Here is a 14,891-nt window from a genome sequence, read left to right as displayed (position 1 = left end):
ATATGGTAGTGGGCTGAGGAGGTCGTCTGAATATGGTAGTGGGCTGAGGAGGTTGCCTGAATATGGTAGTGGGCTGAGGAGGTCACCTGAATATGGTAGTGGGCTGAGGAGGTTGCCTGAATATGGTAGTGGGCTTAGGGGGTGGCCTAATTATAGTAGTAGGCTGAGGAAGTCACCTGAATATGGTAGTGGGCTTAGAGGGTGGCCTAATTATAGTAGTAGGCTGAGGAGCTCGCTTGAATATGGTAGTGGGCTAATCTTAGCACCTTTGTTTCATGCACGGCAGAGGACCTATGAGCTACACCTGCATAACTGGGCTCTTTTCAATTGTAAGATTCACATGTGCAGGACGACCTTACATAATGGGGTAGTGTACACCTGTATGTGCATAGTGCACACCCACATACATTCTCATAATTGTGCACAAGCTGAATGATTTATAAAGGATTTCCTACGTGTTATCTAGTAATGTTTAATTCTGGAATTATTAGAAAGCACAACAAAAGTCAAGTACTTAATAATAAATGTACCAGTAACTGGTGGGATCATAGGCAGAGTTGCAGAGCTAAAGGGGTTTACAAACTAGGCATATATAGGGTATGTGGTTGTGTGCAGTGTGCCCCCCTATGAAGAGTACAAGACATACATTAGACTGTCTAATCAAATGTCAGAGTGATTCTAATAGTCATCTATTGATCACTATTCCAATGACATTCACCTGGGCTGCCCAGGTACCAACCTAGGTGACCCCTAGTTTATTCCAGTTGCATATACAGTAGAGGTTATGGCCATCCTATAATAGCTATCTCATTACATGCACCTGCACTAACGCTATAGCATCATCACAGCAATCTAATGGGTAACTGCTAGGTATGGCTGTTAAGTATTAATTCTCATAGAATTCCTGCATAATCTGCAGCTGCAGATTTATGACAAAATGTATGCTATGTCCAACAGGCCTCTACGATGCATTTGCCTCTTCATATTTAATACTTCATTACCAAAACAGAGAATAATCATCATTGCTGTTAGGTCAAATGCTATGTATGAGAATGTAAGTAGTTCTCTGCTGCCATCTAGTGGAAAGTATTAGACATAGCCCCTTGTTTTGAAAACGTACATTATTTTGCACCGTAGAGAAATCCTGTTGTGCTGCAGATGTGTAGGGGGCAAATTTAAATTGTGCATACCTGTACATATTTGGAGTTGGGTAAGGGTGGCTCATTGGCCAGTGTAAAAAAAATAAAGCTTCCAATGTTTGTGGGTTATGGTGGCCATACACAGTCCGATGCACTGTGTAGGGCGACTGCCGATCGTGCTGTCCCCGCTGACAATTGCGTGGTCCCTGCTGACCGCACGATATGCCGACTGAATGAGATCGCATCCCAGATCAGATGAACATGCAGGAAGATCTGGGGATGCGAGTTACGATCCCGCGGGAGCGCACAGCACAATATCAGGTACGATATTGTGCCCATACACAGTATGATATAGCACCTATATGGTGCCGATCCATCGGATTAGCATGTATATCGTGCCGTGTATGACCACCTTTACTTGCAAAAAAGTAGGAAGTATGCAAAATTAAAAAAAAAATCTTTGCACCCCATGTATTGCAAGATGGGTAGTTGAGTTTTAAATTTGCACCCTGTAGCCGGCTTTGCTCCTAAATCTAAATGAAGCCCACAGTTAAAAACAAAAAAATGTAAATATGTGTTGCTTCTGAGCAGATTGTGTCTGGACATGAGTACATGGTGTGGTTATGCTGACTTAGCAGTCCTTGCACTATAATCACCAGAAGTCTTTTTGGTTTCTATTTTAAATGTCCATCTACAATAGAGTTTTAGACCTCAGAACATAAAAATAGATATGAACATTTACATCTCTGACCTCATCTCCCTTCACTCTCCTGCCCGCCCTCTTCGTTCAACAAATGCACGCCGCGTCTCATGCCAACTGATTACTTCCTCCCACTCCCGCCTCCCAAGACTTTACCCGCACTGCTCCCCACCTTTGGAACTCTCTCCCTCTCCCCATCAGACTCTCCACCTCTTTACAATCATTCAAACGGAATCTCAAGACACACTACTTCATCAAAGCCTTCCAGCTCTCATCTTAACTTGCTGTTATATACGCCTTCCTCCCTGCCTACCCCATCTGTGTCACACCTGTTTGTCTGCCCCTCCCCTTTAGAATGTAAGCTCTTACGAGCAGGGCCCTCTACCCTCTTGTGCTTCTCCTTACTTTACTTTCATCTACTTCTTACTCCCCACTAAGGCACCTAGCACTTGGTTGCTTACACTCTGTTGCTTATTTGGGTGTTATGGTCACCAATGTTAACAGGTTTAGGGGAATATAAATAACAATTACTTTCCCTTATGATTAGTCAGTAGATGGAGCAGCCTTTCAACTGATCTGGCAGACACTGATAAGGTAGGGAAAGTTAACCATGCTCGGGATGCACGTAAGGCTATCCAAAATCTACTAAGAACAGAACACTTTGTTCTTGGGTGGAATTCAATTGTGTTTTTCGTGGCCACAGCTCCCGTCTAAACTGACGGCAGCTATTCATTTGCCTCGGGCGCCTATCACTTATCGCGGATGTCACACCGCATAAAGCGGCTAATCTCATCTAAAGAGACTTAAAAGCCGGGAGCAATAAGGTGAAGGAGCCCAATAGTCTTTCCTTGGCCAGATTTCTTCTCACACCTCAGGAGGCCGTGGGCAGAAATCCGCTATAAGTAATGGGGGCCCACAGCACTCACACCCGGTGGTACAAACAATTGAATAGTTCCCGTCAATTTAGACCGGAGCTGCGGTCGTGAAAAAACAAATGAATTCCCCCCCTAAATTTTCAAACACAGCAATATTGGTCGATTTAAATCCTGGATTACCATCAGGTAGGCTACAGTAACTCAGGCCGGGAACCGCAACTGGAAAATGTGGGTTATACTGGCTGTTAAATGCATCCGGGTCTCCAGTACACTTATTAGTTGTGTACATTTAATTGTGTTATTCTGCCTAGGTGTAGTTTATCTTTAGTAGGTGGTTTATGTATTCAAGCATAAAACAATTTAGTAAAATATGTCACATCCCCAAAGCACAGTGTTTATGTGGTTCTCATTAGGGTTTACAACCTTCCTCCCTCATGTCTAAAATGTATAACACTGAATGTCACAGTGACCGGAATCACAAGGTTACATGCTGGAAGTTATGAGATTCTGCTGAAGCCGCGCAGAGACCTCCTTTGGTGAAATACAATAATACATGCAACATGTTCCAGACAGCAATGTCTGCATCAACAACACTCACTTCTCTGTATTAATGAAAAGCAAAAAGCGTAGACAATTGTAAAGTCGCTGATAACAAAATGCTCTATAAAACAAGTGATTCCTCCTGGCAGATGTAACTCACAAACACATTCCAAAAGCAGAAACTCATTGTTATACCGCAAAGAGGTTTATAAAAACCAACAGTAATAATATAAGATGTCCGTAATAGAAGCATGTGCTTTATATTTTACTGGCTGCTGTTGTGGAAATAAGTAGTAAGTTCCAATGTGATTAATATTAACGTTTCGCACCTTTATAAAGTCATGTATGTAAATTCAAGTACCGTGTAGCATTTTTCAATGTCTTTCTGGCAGAAAATGGGGTGGATGCAATTCAGATTCACCGCGGAGTCATCAGAAATGGTTCAAATTGTAGAGATCTATTTATTTTTTTTAAACTTGGACTTGTAGAACACGAAATACATTGCAAGTCGGCTTGTCTTACCTGGTATACTTGCTTTGTTGATGGATGGTTGGTTACACATTGTTGACCTTCTAGAAAAATAATATAAAAAAAATAAGGTGTTAGGAAGGATGCATACCAACTGTAAACTATACGGGGTATATTTACTAAGGTGCAGGTTTTTAGAAGTGGTTTTGTTGCTCATAGCAACCAATCAGATTCTAGCTTTTACCTTCTAGAAGGTGCCAGATAAATGTTAAGTAGAATCTGATTGGTTGCTATGGGCAACAAAACCACTTCTAAAGACCCGCACCTTAGTAAATATACCCCTAAGAATGTATCACTGAAGGCAGTTATTATAACGTATAGCCTTGTACTATGCTCAGCAACAGCGCCATCTAGTGACCATATAGCTAAGTTACTGCCATTTCTTTTGTTTTACCCTAATACATTATTTCTGACAGCGTGAGTCTTTCTGGGCCATCTTTCTCATTATAGGTGAGATGTATCAAGTCTTGGGGGAAAAAAAAGCAAAAAATCAGCTTCTGTCTATTAGTTATTTGGTTGGTTGCTTTGGGCAACTAATCCACTTTATCTTCCTCCAAAGATTGGTACATCTCCCCTTTTATCTGACAGTCTTCTTTTAGGTTTATTCATCTACTTACTGTCAAGAACGAAAGGACAGTGGTATAACTACAGCAAGACTGTCATGTAATATGAAATACGCTGTGACTAAGCACAATTTCACAGTATAACATTCTAAATGATATCCCAAATTACATTTGTGGGTATTTTCTTCTTTGTATACTAGAATATAATAGACCAACAGAGACTACTTTGCAAACAGACCTCCCTGCATAGCTTGCAGTGTTTGCTAGATTCAGTCTACTAGAGGATGTATCCAACAGTACTTGACTTTGATACAGAAAAAGAACCTTCTCTCATCACAGTGTGGGCATTGTAAACTATTGAATAGTGAATACGTAACTAACGCTGCAAGCCAGGTAGGGAGTTGTATTTAATTATAATACATAATTAAAACCTCTACAGAGGTGGCAAATTATTTGGTGATGAAAGCAGCTAGGGGCCTATTTATCAATATTGACCAATAGGTAAGATTTTGTATTGCCGCTAATTGCAGTGATAAAAAACTATTCATGCCCAGTCACTCAAAAAAGTTTACAGCTTCATCCAGCTGCTTTGGGGCCTTTAGTGCATGATCAGCAGAACTGGAAGCCTGGACTTTCAGTTCCAGTTCCACTTGCGTGGAAAAATATGTAATAATCATAACAATAATGATCGTAACATTGACAGCTCAGATTTGGGCTTCCAGTTCTGCTTAGTAAAAAAAGAAAAAAGTAAACTAAAAGTTACAGATTAAAAATATGTATATGAAAAAGAATGCTGAAAAGCTAATGCCCATTGAAAACAAGCATTTTGGATTATTATTGCATATATCATATATTAACAGCATATTGCTATTTGCTTCAATAATTGTTAAATAGGCTTCCGTGTGCCAAACGTAACCCTGTGATGCAGGGGTTCCCAACCACGGAACTGAAGACACAATAACAGTCCAGGTTTTAGGGATAGCCATACTTGAGCACAAGTGACTTAATTAGTGCCTCAGTTATTTGGAATTAACCATCTGTGCACAATCATGGATATCACTAAAACCAGGACTGTTAGTGTGACCGAGGTTGGGAATCACTGCTGTGATGTATAGGGTGAAGACCTATCCCCATCGAAAACACCCATTTTCTATGTCCGTTGGGCTGTTTGCCCTTTAAATAAATAATCAGGTAGAAATAGATTTTTCTGTGCTTACTAATATACTTTAGGCTCCTGTCTACCTGGACCTCCTGTATGATATAAGAACCTGCAATCTAAGCCCACATTTGTATTAATAAAGAGGGGGTGGGAAAATCTAATGCAATATAGATTAATAGAATCACTATGTGTGATTGTACTTATAACCGCTGCACATGGCACAAAGATTTGGGGGTCTTACATAATACACTACTACATAAACCTACCACAAGGTGGCACTACAGATTATTGGAAGTTATTGCATAAGGGCCTGATTCAGCAAGGATCGCACGCTAGCAGACGCACGCACCCAGCCGCTGCGAGGATATGCTAATCAATGCATACGCACAGAGACTGCAGCACAAGAAGCAGACACCCAGCAAAACATAAAGCCGCCCACCTATGCCGTGATTGACAGCGTAAACATCGGGAACATCGAGTGTCATCGAAGCTGCGTGTAAGCTAAGGGTAGACCTGATCCTGCCGCAGGATTTGAGAGATTCCTGCACGCAGAGAGGCGCCCGGCTGCGTGTGGATCCGCAGAGATTAATTTATGCACGCCCCTGTAACGGCGTGCGTACGCACAGGCACGCCTGCTTTCGGCCGACCACCCTGTTACCACCCACAAACTGGACTTCCTGTCAGTCAACATGGAAGGTCTCTGCGGGCTCCCTGTGTACTCAGAGAACCCTTACCGTACCCAGCAACCGGTTTGCGTACGCACGATGCATGCGCAGATAATAAAAAATCGGCTTGCACCGTGCTTTCCCTCACTTGCGTTGCTTGCTGAATCAGGCCCTAAGACATTTGAATGAATAATAGGAGGAATCTAGGAAATTGTACTAAAATACCCTGTCTCACGTCCATGGCCAGCACGATAATTAGGAGGGAATGTCCATTTCTCTCTGTGGAATAAGCCAGGGCTAAAATAAGAATACTGGGTAGTATGTACGTGACTTAAATGTAATAGCAGCAAGAAGATTTCTGTTTTTACATAGGACAGGGACACAGTCAAACTACAAGCCTGTCCTATCCAGAAAGCCATACATTATGTCCTGCAGAATGCAGATTAGAGGCTGCCGTTGTTGCATGAATCCACTTGTGGCAGCAGAACAGATCTATAGCATTTGTTAACAGTTTTAAGTTAAAACTTGCAGATCAAAACAATGCAGATTTGCAGAGCATTGCACTGTTTTGGCACACCTAAGTAAAATAGGAGAACATCTCATTTTGGAAGAATTGAGTCATGTGACTATTGATCCAAACTGCGAGCTTCAAAGAAGTATTATCACTTACTTGCTGGGCGCTCGATCTTGCAAGTTTGTTATTGCAGCAAAGTTATTCCTTACAGTACGCAGACTGGCCAGTACCTAAAAGCCAAATACATGTAAGTGTCAGTGGTGCAACTGAGAAGTACACATCACACAGCTCCATATATCAGGTGAATACATATTTGTGCGGCTCTCCGCTCCAGCAGTTTAATTCTCCCTACACTCCACTTAAAATGTAGTATTGTGTGAAGTTTCGTTGGTGGAATTAGAATCCGGAATTCACATACTGTACATTGGGGTAGAGGCACTGACTGCACTGATGCTTGTCTGAAACAGGTGAGCACTGTACTCCTGAAGTTTCTGAGGACCATAGTGTCAGGCCAACAGTGGGACCCCATACAAGACCGACACAGGGCCTGATTAAGACCCGCTCGCAAGTGGGTCAATGGTGGCCGAGTGCGCGAGCCCCGTAGCGAGTAAGACCTTCACTCGCTCCGGAGCTCGCAGCAATACGGTGCGGCTGTCGATGTTGATCGATAGCTCACCCCGTTTTTTAGGGGGGGGTGGCTGAACAAACGGAGGCATTCCCGAAGGAACGCCTGCAGTTTGTGGGCGTCCCTACTGACATCACTCGTGATGTCAGTAGTGGACTTCCTGCTCTATTAGAGCTGGAAGTCCACTCGGATAATCGCGACCATCTCCTGCCCGCTCGCACTAGCTGTGGGTGGGCACCCACAGCTTAGCGAGCGGACAGGAAAAAAAAATACTCCCCGTCCTGATTCAGAGCATGCGCTCGCAAATAGTGAGCAGCTCTGAATCAGGCCCACAGTCTTAACATTCGGAATACCCCCTAATGCTGCAGTTTGGCTGAGTTCTTTAACCCATATCATAGATTTTCTCAGTTTTGGAACTATTCTATCATAAGGGATAGTACCTTGGAGAAAACCACGGTGTCTCACTTGCATAATGTAAAGTGGCCACGATTTGCGCACAAATGTGATTTGATTTTAACCAAAGTGAATGGTTTTGTGGGGCAAGGTGGCAGCATAAGAAGAAGAGCAGAGGATTGCTGTGTGCAGAGATGGCATTCCTTGCTAAGTACAGGAGCGGTGCACCCGTGTCTAGTTCTGCAGATCAGCGTAAAAATGTTATTTCATTTAGCAAAGCAAAGTTATTTCCACGCCGTAAATATAAATTGATTTGAGCACCAGTTCTGGGCTGTCAAAGATCGGTCTATTATTGGAACATAGCACCAGTTCTGGGCTGGCAAAGATCGGTCTATTATTGGAACGCGCACCAGTTCTGGGCTGGCAAAGATCGGTCTATTATTGGAACGCGCACCAGTTCTAGGCTGGCAAAGATCGGTCTACTATTGGAACGTAGCACCAGTTCTGGGCTGGCAAAGATCAGTCTATTATTGGAACGTAGCACCAGTTCTGGGCTGGCAAAGATCGGTCTATTATTGGAACGTAACACCAGTTCTGGGCTGAAAAAGATCAGTCTATTATTGAATGCCGTTTGGACCCTCCAGTAGTACAAGGGTGGAGAAGCATATTTGTAAATGCGCTTTGGCCTGTGTAAAACAAAGTTTCAAACACGCAACAGGGACACAAGTAATAAATGCAGTGGCATATCAAGGGGGTTTGAGCAAGGTACGTGCCCTAGACACCATCGGACTGGTGGTGCGGGGGGTCACTGCCGGCCGCGGTCCATGTCAAGTCAGTGTAGTGCGGACCACACTACAGAGTAACAAACACCGGCGCCAAGTAGTACACTCGTACTACCCAGCGGCAGTGTGTTTGTTTTGGCAGCCAATGAGAGTCAGTAGGGGGGACTACTACTGGGGGCACTGCATAGGCGGGACTACAACTGGGGGCACAATATAAGGGGCACTGCATAGTTGGACCACTTCTGGGGGCACTGTATAAGGGACATTACTGGGAGCATGGCATAGGAGGGACCACTACTGGGAGCACGGCATAGGGGGGACCACTACTGTTGGCACTGCATAAGAGGGACCACTACTGGAGGCACTGCATAGGGGGGACCACTACTGGGGGCACTGTATAAGGGGCACTACTGGGAACACTGCATGGAGGGACTACTACTGGGGGCACTGGATAGGGGGGGACCACTACTGGGGGCACTGCATAGGGGGGACCACTACTGTGGGCTCTGCATAAGTGGCACTACTACTGGGGGCACTGTATAAGGGGCACTATTACTGGGGGCACTGTATAAGGGGCACTACTGGGGCACTGTATAAGAGGCACTACTACAGGGGGAACTGCTACTGGGGTCATTGCATAAGGGGCACTACTACTGGGGGCATTAAGGTGCATATGGAATGGAAAGGAATGTTCCCAGAGTGACTAGAAACATTGTTGTGTCAACAAGCCCCCATTTTCCAGTGGCAAAGCCCCTGTTGGCATGTGACCACGCATACTTGGTGGGGTGGGGGGGGGCTCACTTTTTTTAACTTGCCCTGGGCTCCAAATACATTAGTTATGTCACTGAATAAATGCAGTCCCACGGTCCCTTCACTCTCATGATTAATTTGAGACCTACCAGAGGCTAAATCAAGAGACAAAGGGAGGTATTATTGTGGTCAGAGGGTGTGCTTTGGTAGGTGGGTATATACTAGTGCACACTGTGTCTTTCCACACACCTATAGTTTGTGGGGTGTATCCTGAGAGTGGAGAGTGGCTGTGCACCTTCCATGGCTCTGGGCGGACCATCAAGGTGTGCTGGTGAGAAACTCAAGCACATCCCCTGCACATATAAATGAGGACCTGTGGCGGCCATTTTGACAATTATTGGATAAAATAAGATGGTTAAATTATTTGGTGTTTCAACATGAGGAGAAACTGTAAATAAAAGTTCCATACCACGTGATTGATCCCACAATGTAAAATTATTAATAAATATAAAGTATCTGCCTATAACTTAGCCTGATAAATATGGCGGCACTTAACCCAAGTAGAACTAACACAAAGCTATTACTGCAGTTTGGGTTATTTGTGGTAGGACGTTTTCCTTCAAAGAAACCCAGTTCATTGCAATTTGCATTAAAACACCATGGGGGGTGTTTGAAAACACGTCTTGCCATTGATGCGCAATCTTACTTGGTTCTGTAACGTTTTCTGTTTTGATATATATATATATATAATGTGATAGGATCACTGGTAAAGTGGTCTGTGACAGGGACATTTATCCCAGATTCCTGTCTTATGTGTTTTAAAATAAAGTCTGCAGTGTAGCAGGCTTGAGTTTCGGCTTTTTGAAAAGCCGGTTTGGGACCTGGGGGTTGTGGGTGAGAGGAGAGGGAGGGCTCCTCCCACGGCCACTCCAGGTTTTGGTTCTCGCAGCCTGGTAACAGACTTGTTAGTTTTCCACCTGAGAGTGGCCAATATAAGCCTAGTGTGTTTAGGGCTGATGGTCTCACCTGGGAGAGCAGACAGGGAGTTTGCTCAGAGACACTTGGAAAACCTATCTGTAAGTACTGTGCTGTGCTTTGTTGCTGGCGAGGGCATTAGGCCCTGCCAGGTTCTGGTAGTGAGGGAACTACCTGTGAAGTTAGTGCCCCGACAGGGCTAGGATTTATGTTTATGTTTTCTTTGTGTTATTTCTGACATTGTACAATAAAGACTGGCGCCGACCAGCTTGTACTCGCATCCAGACTGGTGTGCTGCTTCCCTGCTGCTGTGTGTGTGTGTAAGGAAGGAGTCCCCTACCCAGGAGAGGGACCTCCTAATCTGACTGTGTCACAATATGGTGGAGAATGCGGGCAACCACACACTGCAAATATTGTTTACAAAGACATTTTGTGAGCGATGTCTGCAATATAAAATATACATCACAATATTAGATGCCACTACTGTCTTTGTAAAATTAGTTCTGCTGAGCAATAACAGACATCCACACGAGCAAAGCTGCCACCCTTTCTGGATTTAACAAACAGCGGTAATCTAATATCACCGCTGTTTGTCACAGCATCACTCTAACCATCATTTAGATGGCGAGAGCAATGCGGTCCCCATTGTTGGCAATGGAGATCGGCGGTGCCTTTCCGACTTCAGCGATGCCTTCCAGGCACTGCCGGGTCCCCATGTTATGCACATGCGCAGATGGGCCATCACTCATGCGCATTACACAGGAGCCCTGTCAGTGGCAGCAGCCCAGTGGAGGACCTCGCAGAGGAAGAGGACTTCGTGGGACCTCACCGGAGGCGTAAGTATTGGTAAATACCAGTAAATTTTTCGTTTGTATCACAGTGATACTAAACGAAAAATTGCGCTGGGGTTTACCACCATCGTTGATAAATGGGGGCCTTAGATTGGTAATATCTATACATTACCACAAGGTGGCGCTGATTCACAATGATATAAGAAAGATTACTAGCAATATTTCCGGCTGCACATTAATGTCTCCTTTAATGCATTATGTAGTTTATTCTAGAAATTGTATGTAGGATGGAAATAATTACTATTATTTATATGATCATTATTGTTATAAAAATAATATTAATAATAATAATACCTGATTAGGAGTTAGGTTTTTTGCAAAACCATGCTGCATTGTAGTTGGATAAAGAAATGTAAAATGTGTGTACAGGTTTAAAGCTTAGAGGGGCGCATCCTGGCTAAACTCTAAATCACAGTATAAAATTGATTATGCCCAATATTTGTGAGGAAAACATGTACAAATATAAAAAGGAGTTGAGTTTGTACTGTTTATGCAGTGGGTATCACGTTAGTAACTTTATACTGGGAATGCACAGCAGGAGAGCCCGACCTGTGCTGCATAGACCTCGGGAAAATGGGGGAGGCATCTGCAAAGATCCCTTTCCTCAGCCTTCCTGCCAGGGAGAACTTAAGAACGGGAGAGGGATCTGCAGAAATCTCTCTTCTCAGCCTTCCTGCCAGGCACAGCAGGAGAACGTGGGAAGGATCTATGAATATCCCGACCCTCTCCCAGATGCCGAATGCAGGGAAAGCCTCTGCTAAAGCAAACTTGAAGATGGCGTTAATTTGGTGAGGCACGCTTTTGATATTATTTGACAATTTAGGAATGGTAAACCTAATATGATTGCATTTCTCATTGAAGGTATGGGAAATGGGATTAGGATGTAGCGGATTAGATGCATATTTTAAGGCATGGAGGAAATTGTTACTAAATATCCTCCAAAAGCCCTGTGGTAACTTTAAGTGATACTAAAATAATGGGAAAAGAGGGTGAAAACATCCATTGTTTTTTGTAGTAAAAAAAGGATTAATAAAGATGTGTCTACTCTTCATACATCTAGGCTTAATATGCCACGCAGCACGACTTTCCTGGTGTGAGTGAGCCTTAATGTCCCGTGCTACTCTGCTAGCATCGGGCATCTTATTTTGCTGAATATGCATCTAAGTCGCAATGCAATCGGACTAAAACGCACCAGCAGACTGTGCTGATTAAATTGATAATAGACACTGAATTTGCTAACTGTACATAATGTACAATGTACTGTATCTGTCTTCCTGTAAGAAACTTGTATGGCCTCTGCAAGTCACTCAATGGCTGGGTAGGCACACATGAAGTGCTGGGAGCCTGTCTCACCCCTTACTCATTCTAACTCTCCCCTCACTACACTGAGCTTCAGTGTCCACTGATTCTCCTACCTGCATCACTCTCTCTTCTTTCTGCTGCTGACTGAGCTACGATCTCTAAACACGGCAGTACACTTCTTGGTCACATGACACATCCAAGGTGTTAATCAGTGCTCAAGGCACACCCCCCCATACTCAGAGGCATGCCTCTATTAGCTCTCTTTCTGTGCAGCTTACTGCCCATGGTGTGGTCTGACTATACAGAAGTGAGGCTGAACTGTTGCTGGCTCATCTCTCATTTCCCTGCAGTCCCAGGGAGCTCCAAAAAGCTGGTGAGTGCTAACTATAAAAAATGATTACAATAAGTTATAAATATCTTCTTTGTATTTTTCTAATCATGTTTATATCAAATCTCAAGAGTATGACAGGGGAGGCTCTGTAATCTGATAATTACAGGAAGCAAGGGGGGGGGGCAGTGACAAACAACCTGGGCATGTCTGAGCTGGGTTGCCGTGCTATGCTACCAACACTGTGTTACCAGCATGTACAAATTGCCCCGGTATGCACAAGTGTGCTGATGCAACCTTATACAGGGCGAGTTGAAACATTTATATGATTTAGGACTTTTGCCCAGGGTCACTTACAGCCTCAGGAGCAAGCCTAATGCCCGCCTACACAGTGCCACAGGCCTAAGGCCTAATTACCCCCATGGGCCTACTACCTTAATGATGGGACAGTCTCATAGAGGGCCTACCTGTCCGGTGGAAGAGGCTGCAGTGGGGATCTTCATTAGCTCTTTTAGTTTCCCACCACTGCAGCACTCCGATCCTCAACTGCATTCTTCTGCCGCTGGCTTGTCCTGGCCGGCACCGAGCTCTTCTCTATTGAGCCTGGCGTCTCTGGCCTCTTCCACAGCAGCTAGAGCTCTTTGTGCGATGTCCTCGCCCTATGCTCGCTGCCGAACTGGCTCTCTAGCACAGCAGCGTCTGACGTCAGACGCAGCGGGCGGGGCCAGCCAAAATTGACTCGCCGTGGCCGCTATCTATTGGCTGCTGGTCCGTGAGCCATGATTGGCTGGCAGTCTGTGCCAAATTCAAATTGCCGTCGTTCTTCAATGGCCGCCGGTCTGCGAGCTGCACCCAGCTCGCAGCCGGCGCCAAATGTCACCCACTGCTGCTCCTTGACCGGCGTTGGGATCACAACCTTGATCCCAGCACTGGCTGCTACAGGGTAGAGCACATCTCCACACTATACATTGACCTGGCCGGTGGTGCCCCCCTCTCCCTGGCCTGTCAGATTACACCCAGGGCAAGGTGACCCACCCACACCTTCCTCGTTACGCCACTGGATCCCGCACCTATGAATGAATTCATCAATCCACACAGTGTAGTACAGTCAGAGAGACACCTTTCCCTGATCAGTTGCACACGGAGAGAAGGACAGCAAGGCAGCCATAGAGAGCTTCATATAACACCCCAATAATTTCATGTCCATTCACTTTAATAATGCACAGCCTTGGCAATGCAATATAATGGCCAGGAGAGGATGAATAAAAATGTGCACGCCTAGAGATACATACTGTACAGGGCCTGATACAGAATTGGATGTAAATTGGGTGCATATATTCGCCTGTAATCTCGATTGTCTCTCCAAGGTGCCCGAAAGAATTGGCACCCGATGGCACAATTCGCCGTGCCCGGAAGGGGCAGAATAAAAGTTGCCGTCTATGCCTATACTATGTGCAATAGATACGTCAGGAAACAGGTTTCCTCCAACTCTGTATAGCTTAAAGTTCCATCGACACACCCTCACGAACCTCTCTTACATGAGAACACCCCATCACACCCCGGTTATATATCTGGAAATGTACATGGCTCTGCTTCATGCACACAGTTGCGGAGCATGCGCTGTGCCAAAACACACAAGATACGCTGTGCAAGCACGTGACGTTCATCTCAGCATCAGCTCCGTGTGGTGCAAGCTCTGGTCCCTACTTTGCACATACATTAGCAGACTGTATTATGTATATGTGGGATGGAATGTGCATGTGTGTGTGTGTGTACAGACAGTGCCAGACAAAACACAGAGAGAAATCCCTCTCTGTGGAATAATAAGATAATATCGGAAGTAACCTGATGCCTGTGGGGCGACAGGAAGAGATTCAGACTCTTAGACTCACAGATATGCGAGATTCTGCCACCCACTCGTACACACACATATATATTGTTTTTCTTCCCTAGGTGAGAATGAAGTTGAATGTTGTTTGTGTACATGTATAGTCTAGTTTGCCTTCCCTTTGCTGTGTTTCGATGTGTCCGTCTAGGTAATCCTGCTCTAAAAGTGTCTATTTCAATGGAAGAGCCCTGAGTACATGAATGAAGATAAACATTTCCATATTTATCCAAAGGCTTTTGTCTTATTTATCTAATTTCAAAACATTATTTAATGAAGTAGTAGCAGCTTTTGCACCGGTTTATCCCTTCTCGCCG

The 14,891-nt window shown here is 44.5% G+C and overlaps 1 protein-coding gene across 3 annotated transcripts in view; it reads right to left on the bottom strand.

Annotated features, from left to right (window-relative positions):
• PDE4D (phosphodiesterase 4D) overlaps positions 1-14,891 on the bottom strand; it is a 968,852-nt gene that overhangs the window by 228,638 nt on the left and 725,323 nt on the right. For all 3 annotated transcript variants that reach the window (XM_088469385.1, XM_088469386.1, XM_088469387.1), the window contains 2 exons: positions 6,840-6,913; positions 3,777-3,826 (listed from right to left, as the gene is read on the bottom strand). In XM_088469385.1, the coding sequence (XP_088325511.1) occupies positions 3,777-3,826; positions 6,840-6,913 (124 nt within the window). The remainder of the gene's footprint in view (positions 1-3,776; positions 3,827-6,839; positions 6,914-14,891) is intronic.

This window comes from Taudactylus pleione, unplaced genomic scaffold, assembly GCF_031769625.1.
Source record: "Taudactylus pleione unplaced genomic scaffold, aTauple2 ptg000092l, whole genome shotgun sequence".
Classification (NCBI taxonomy): Eukaryota; Metazoa; Chordata; class Amphibia; order Anura; family Myobatrachidae; genus Taudactylus; species Taudactylus pleione.
Note: the sequence above shows the minus strand (reverse complement) of the source record. Positions and strands in the feature narration are given on the sequence as shown.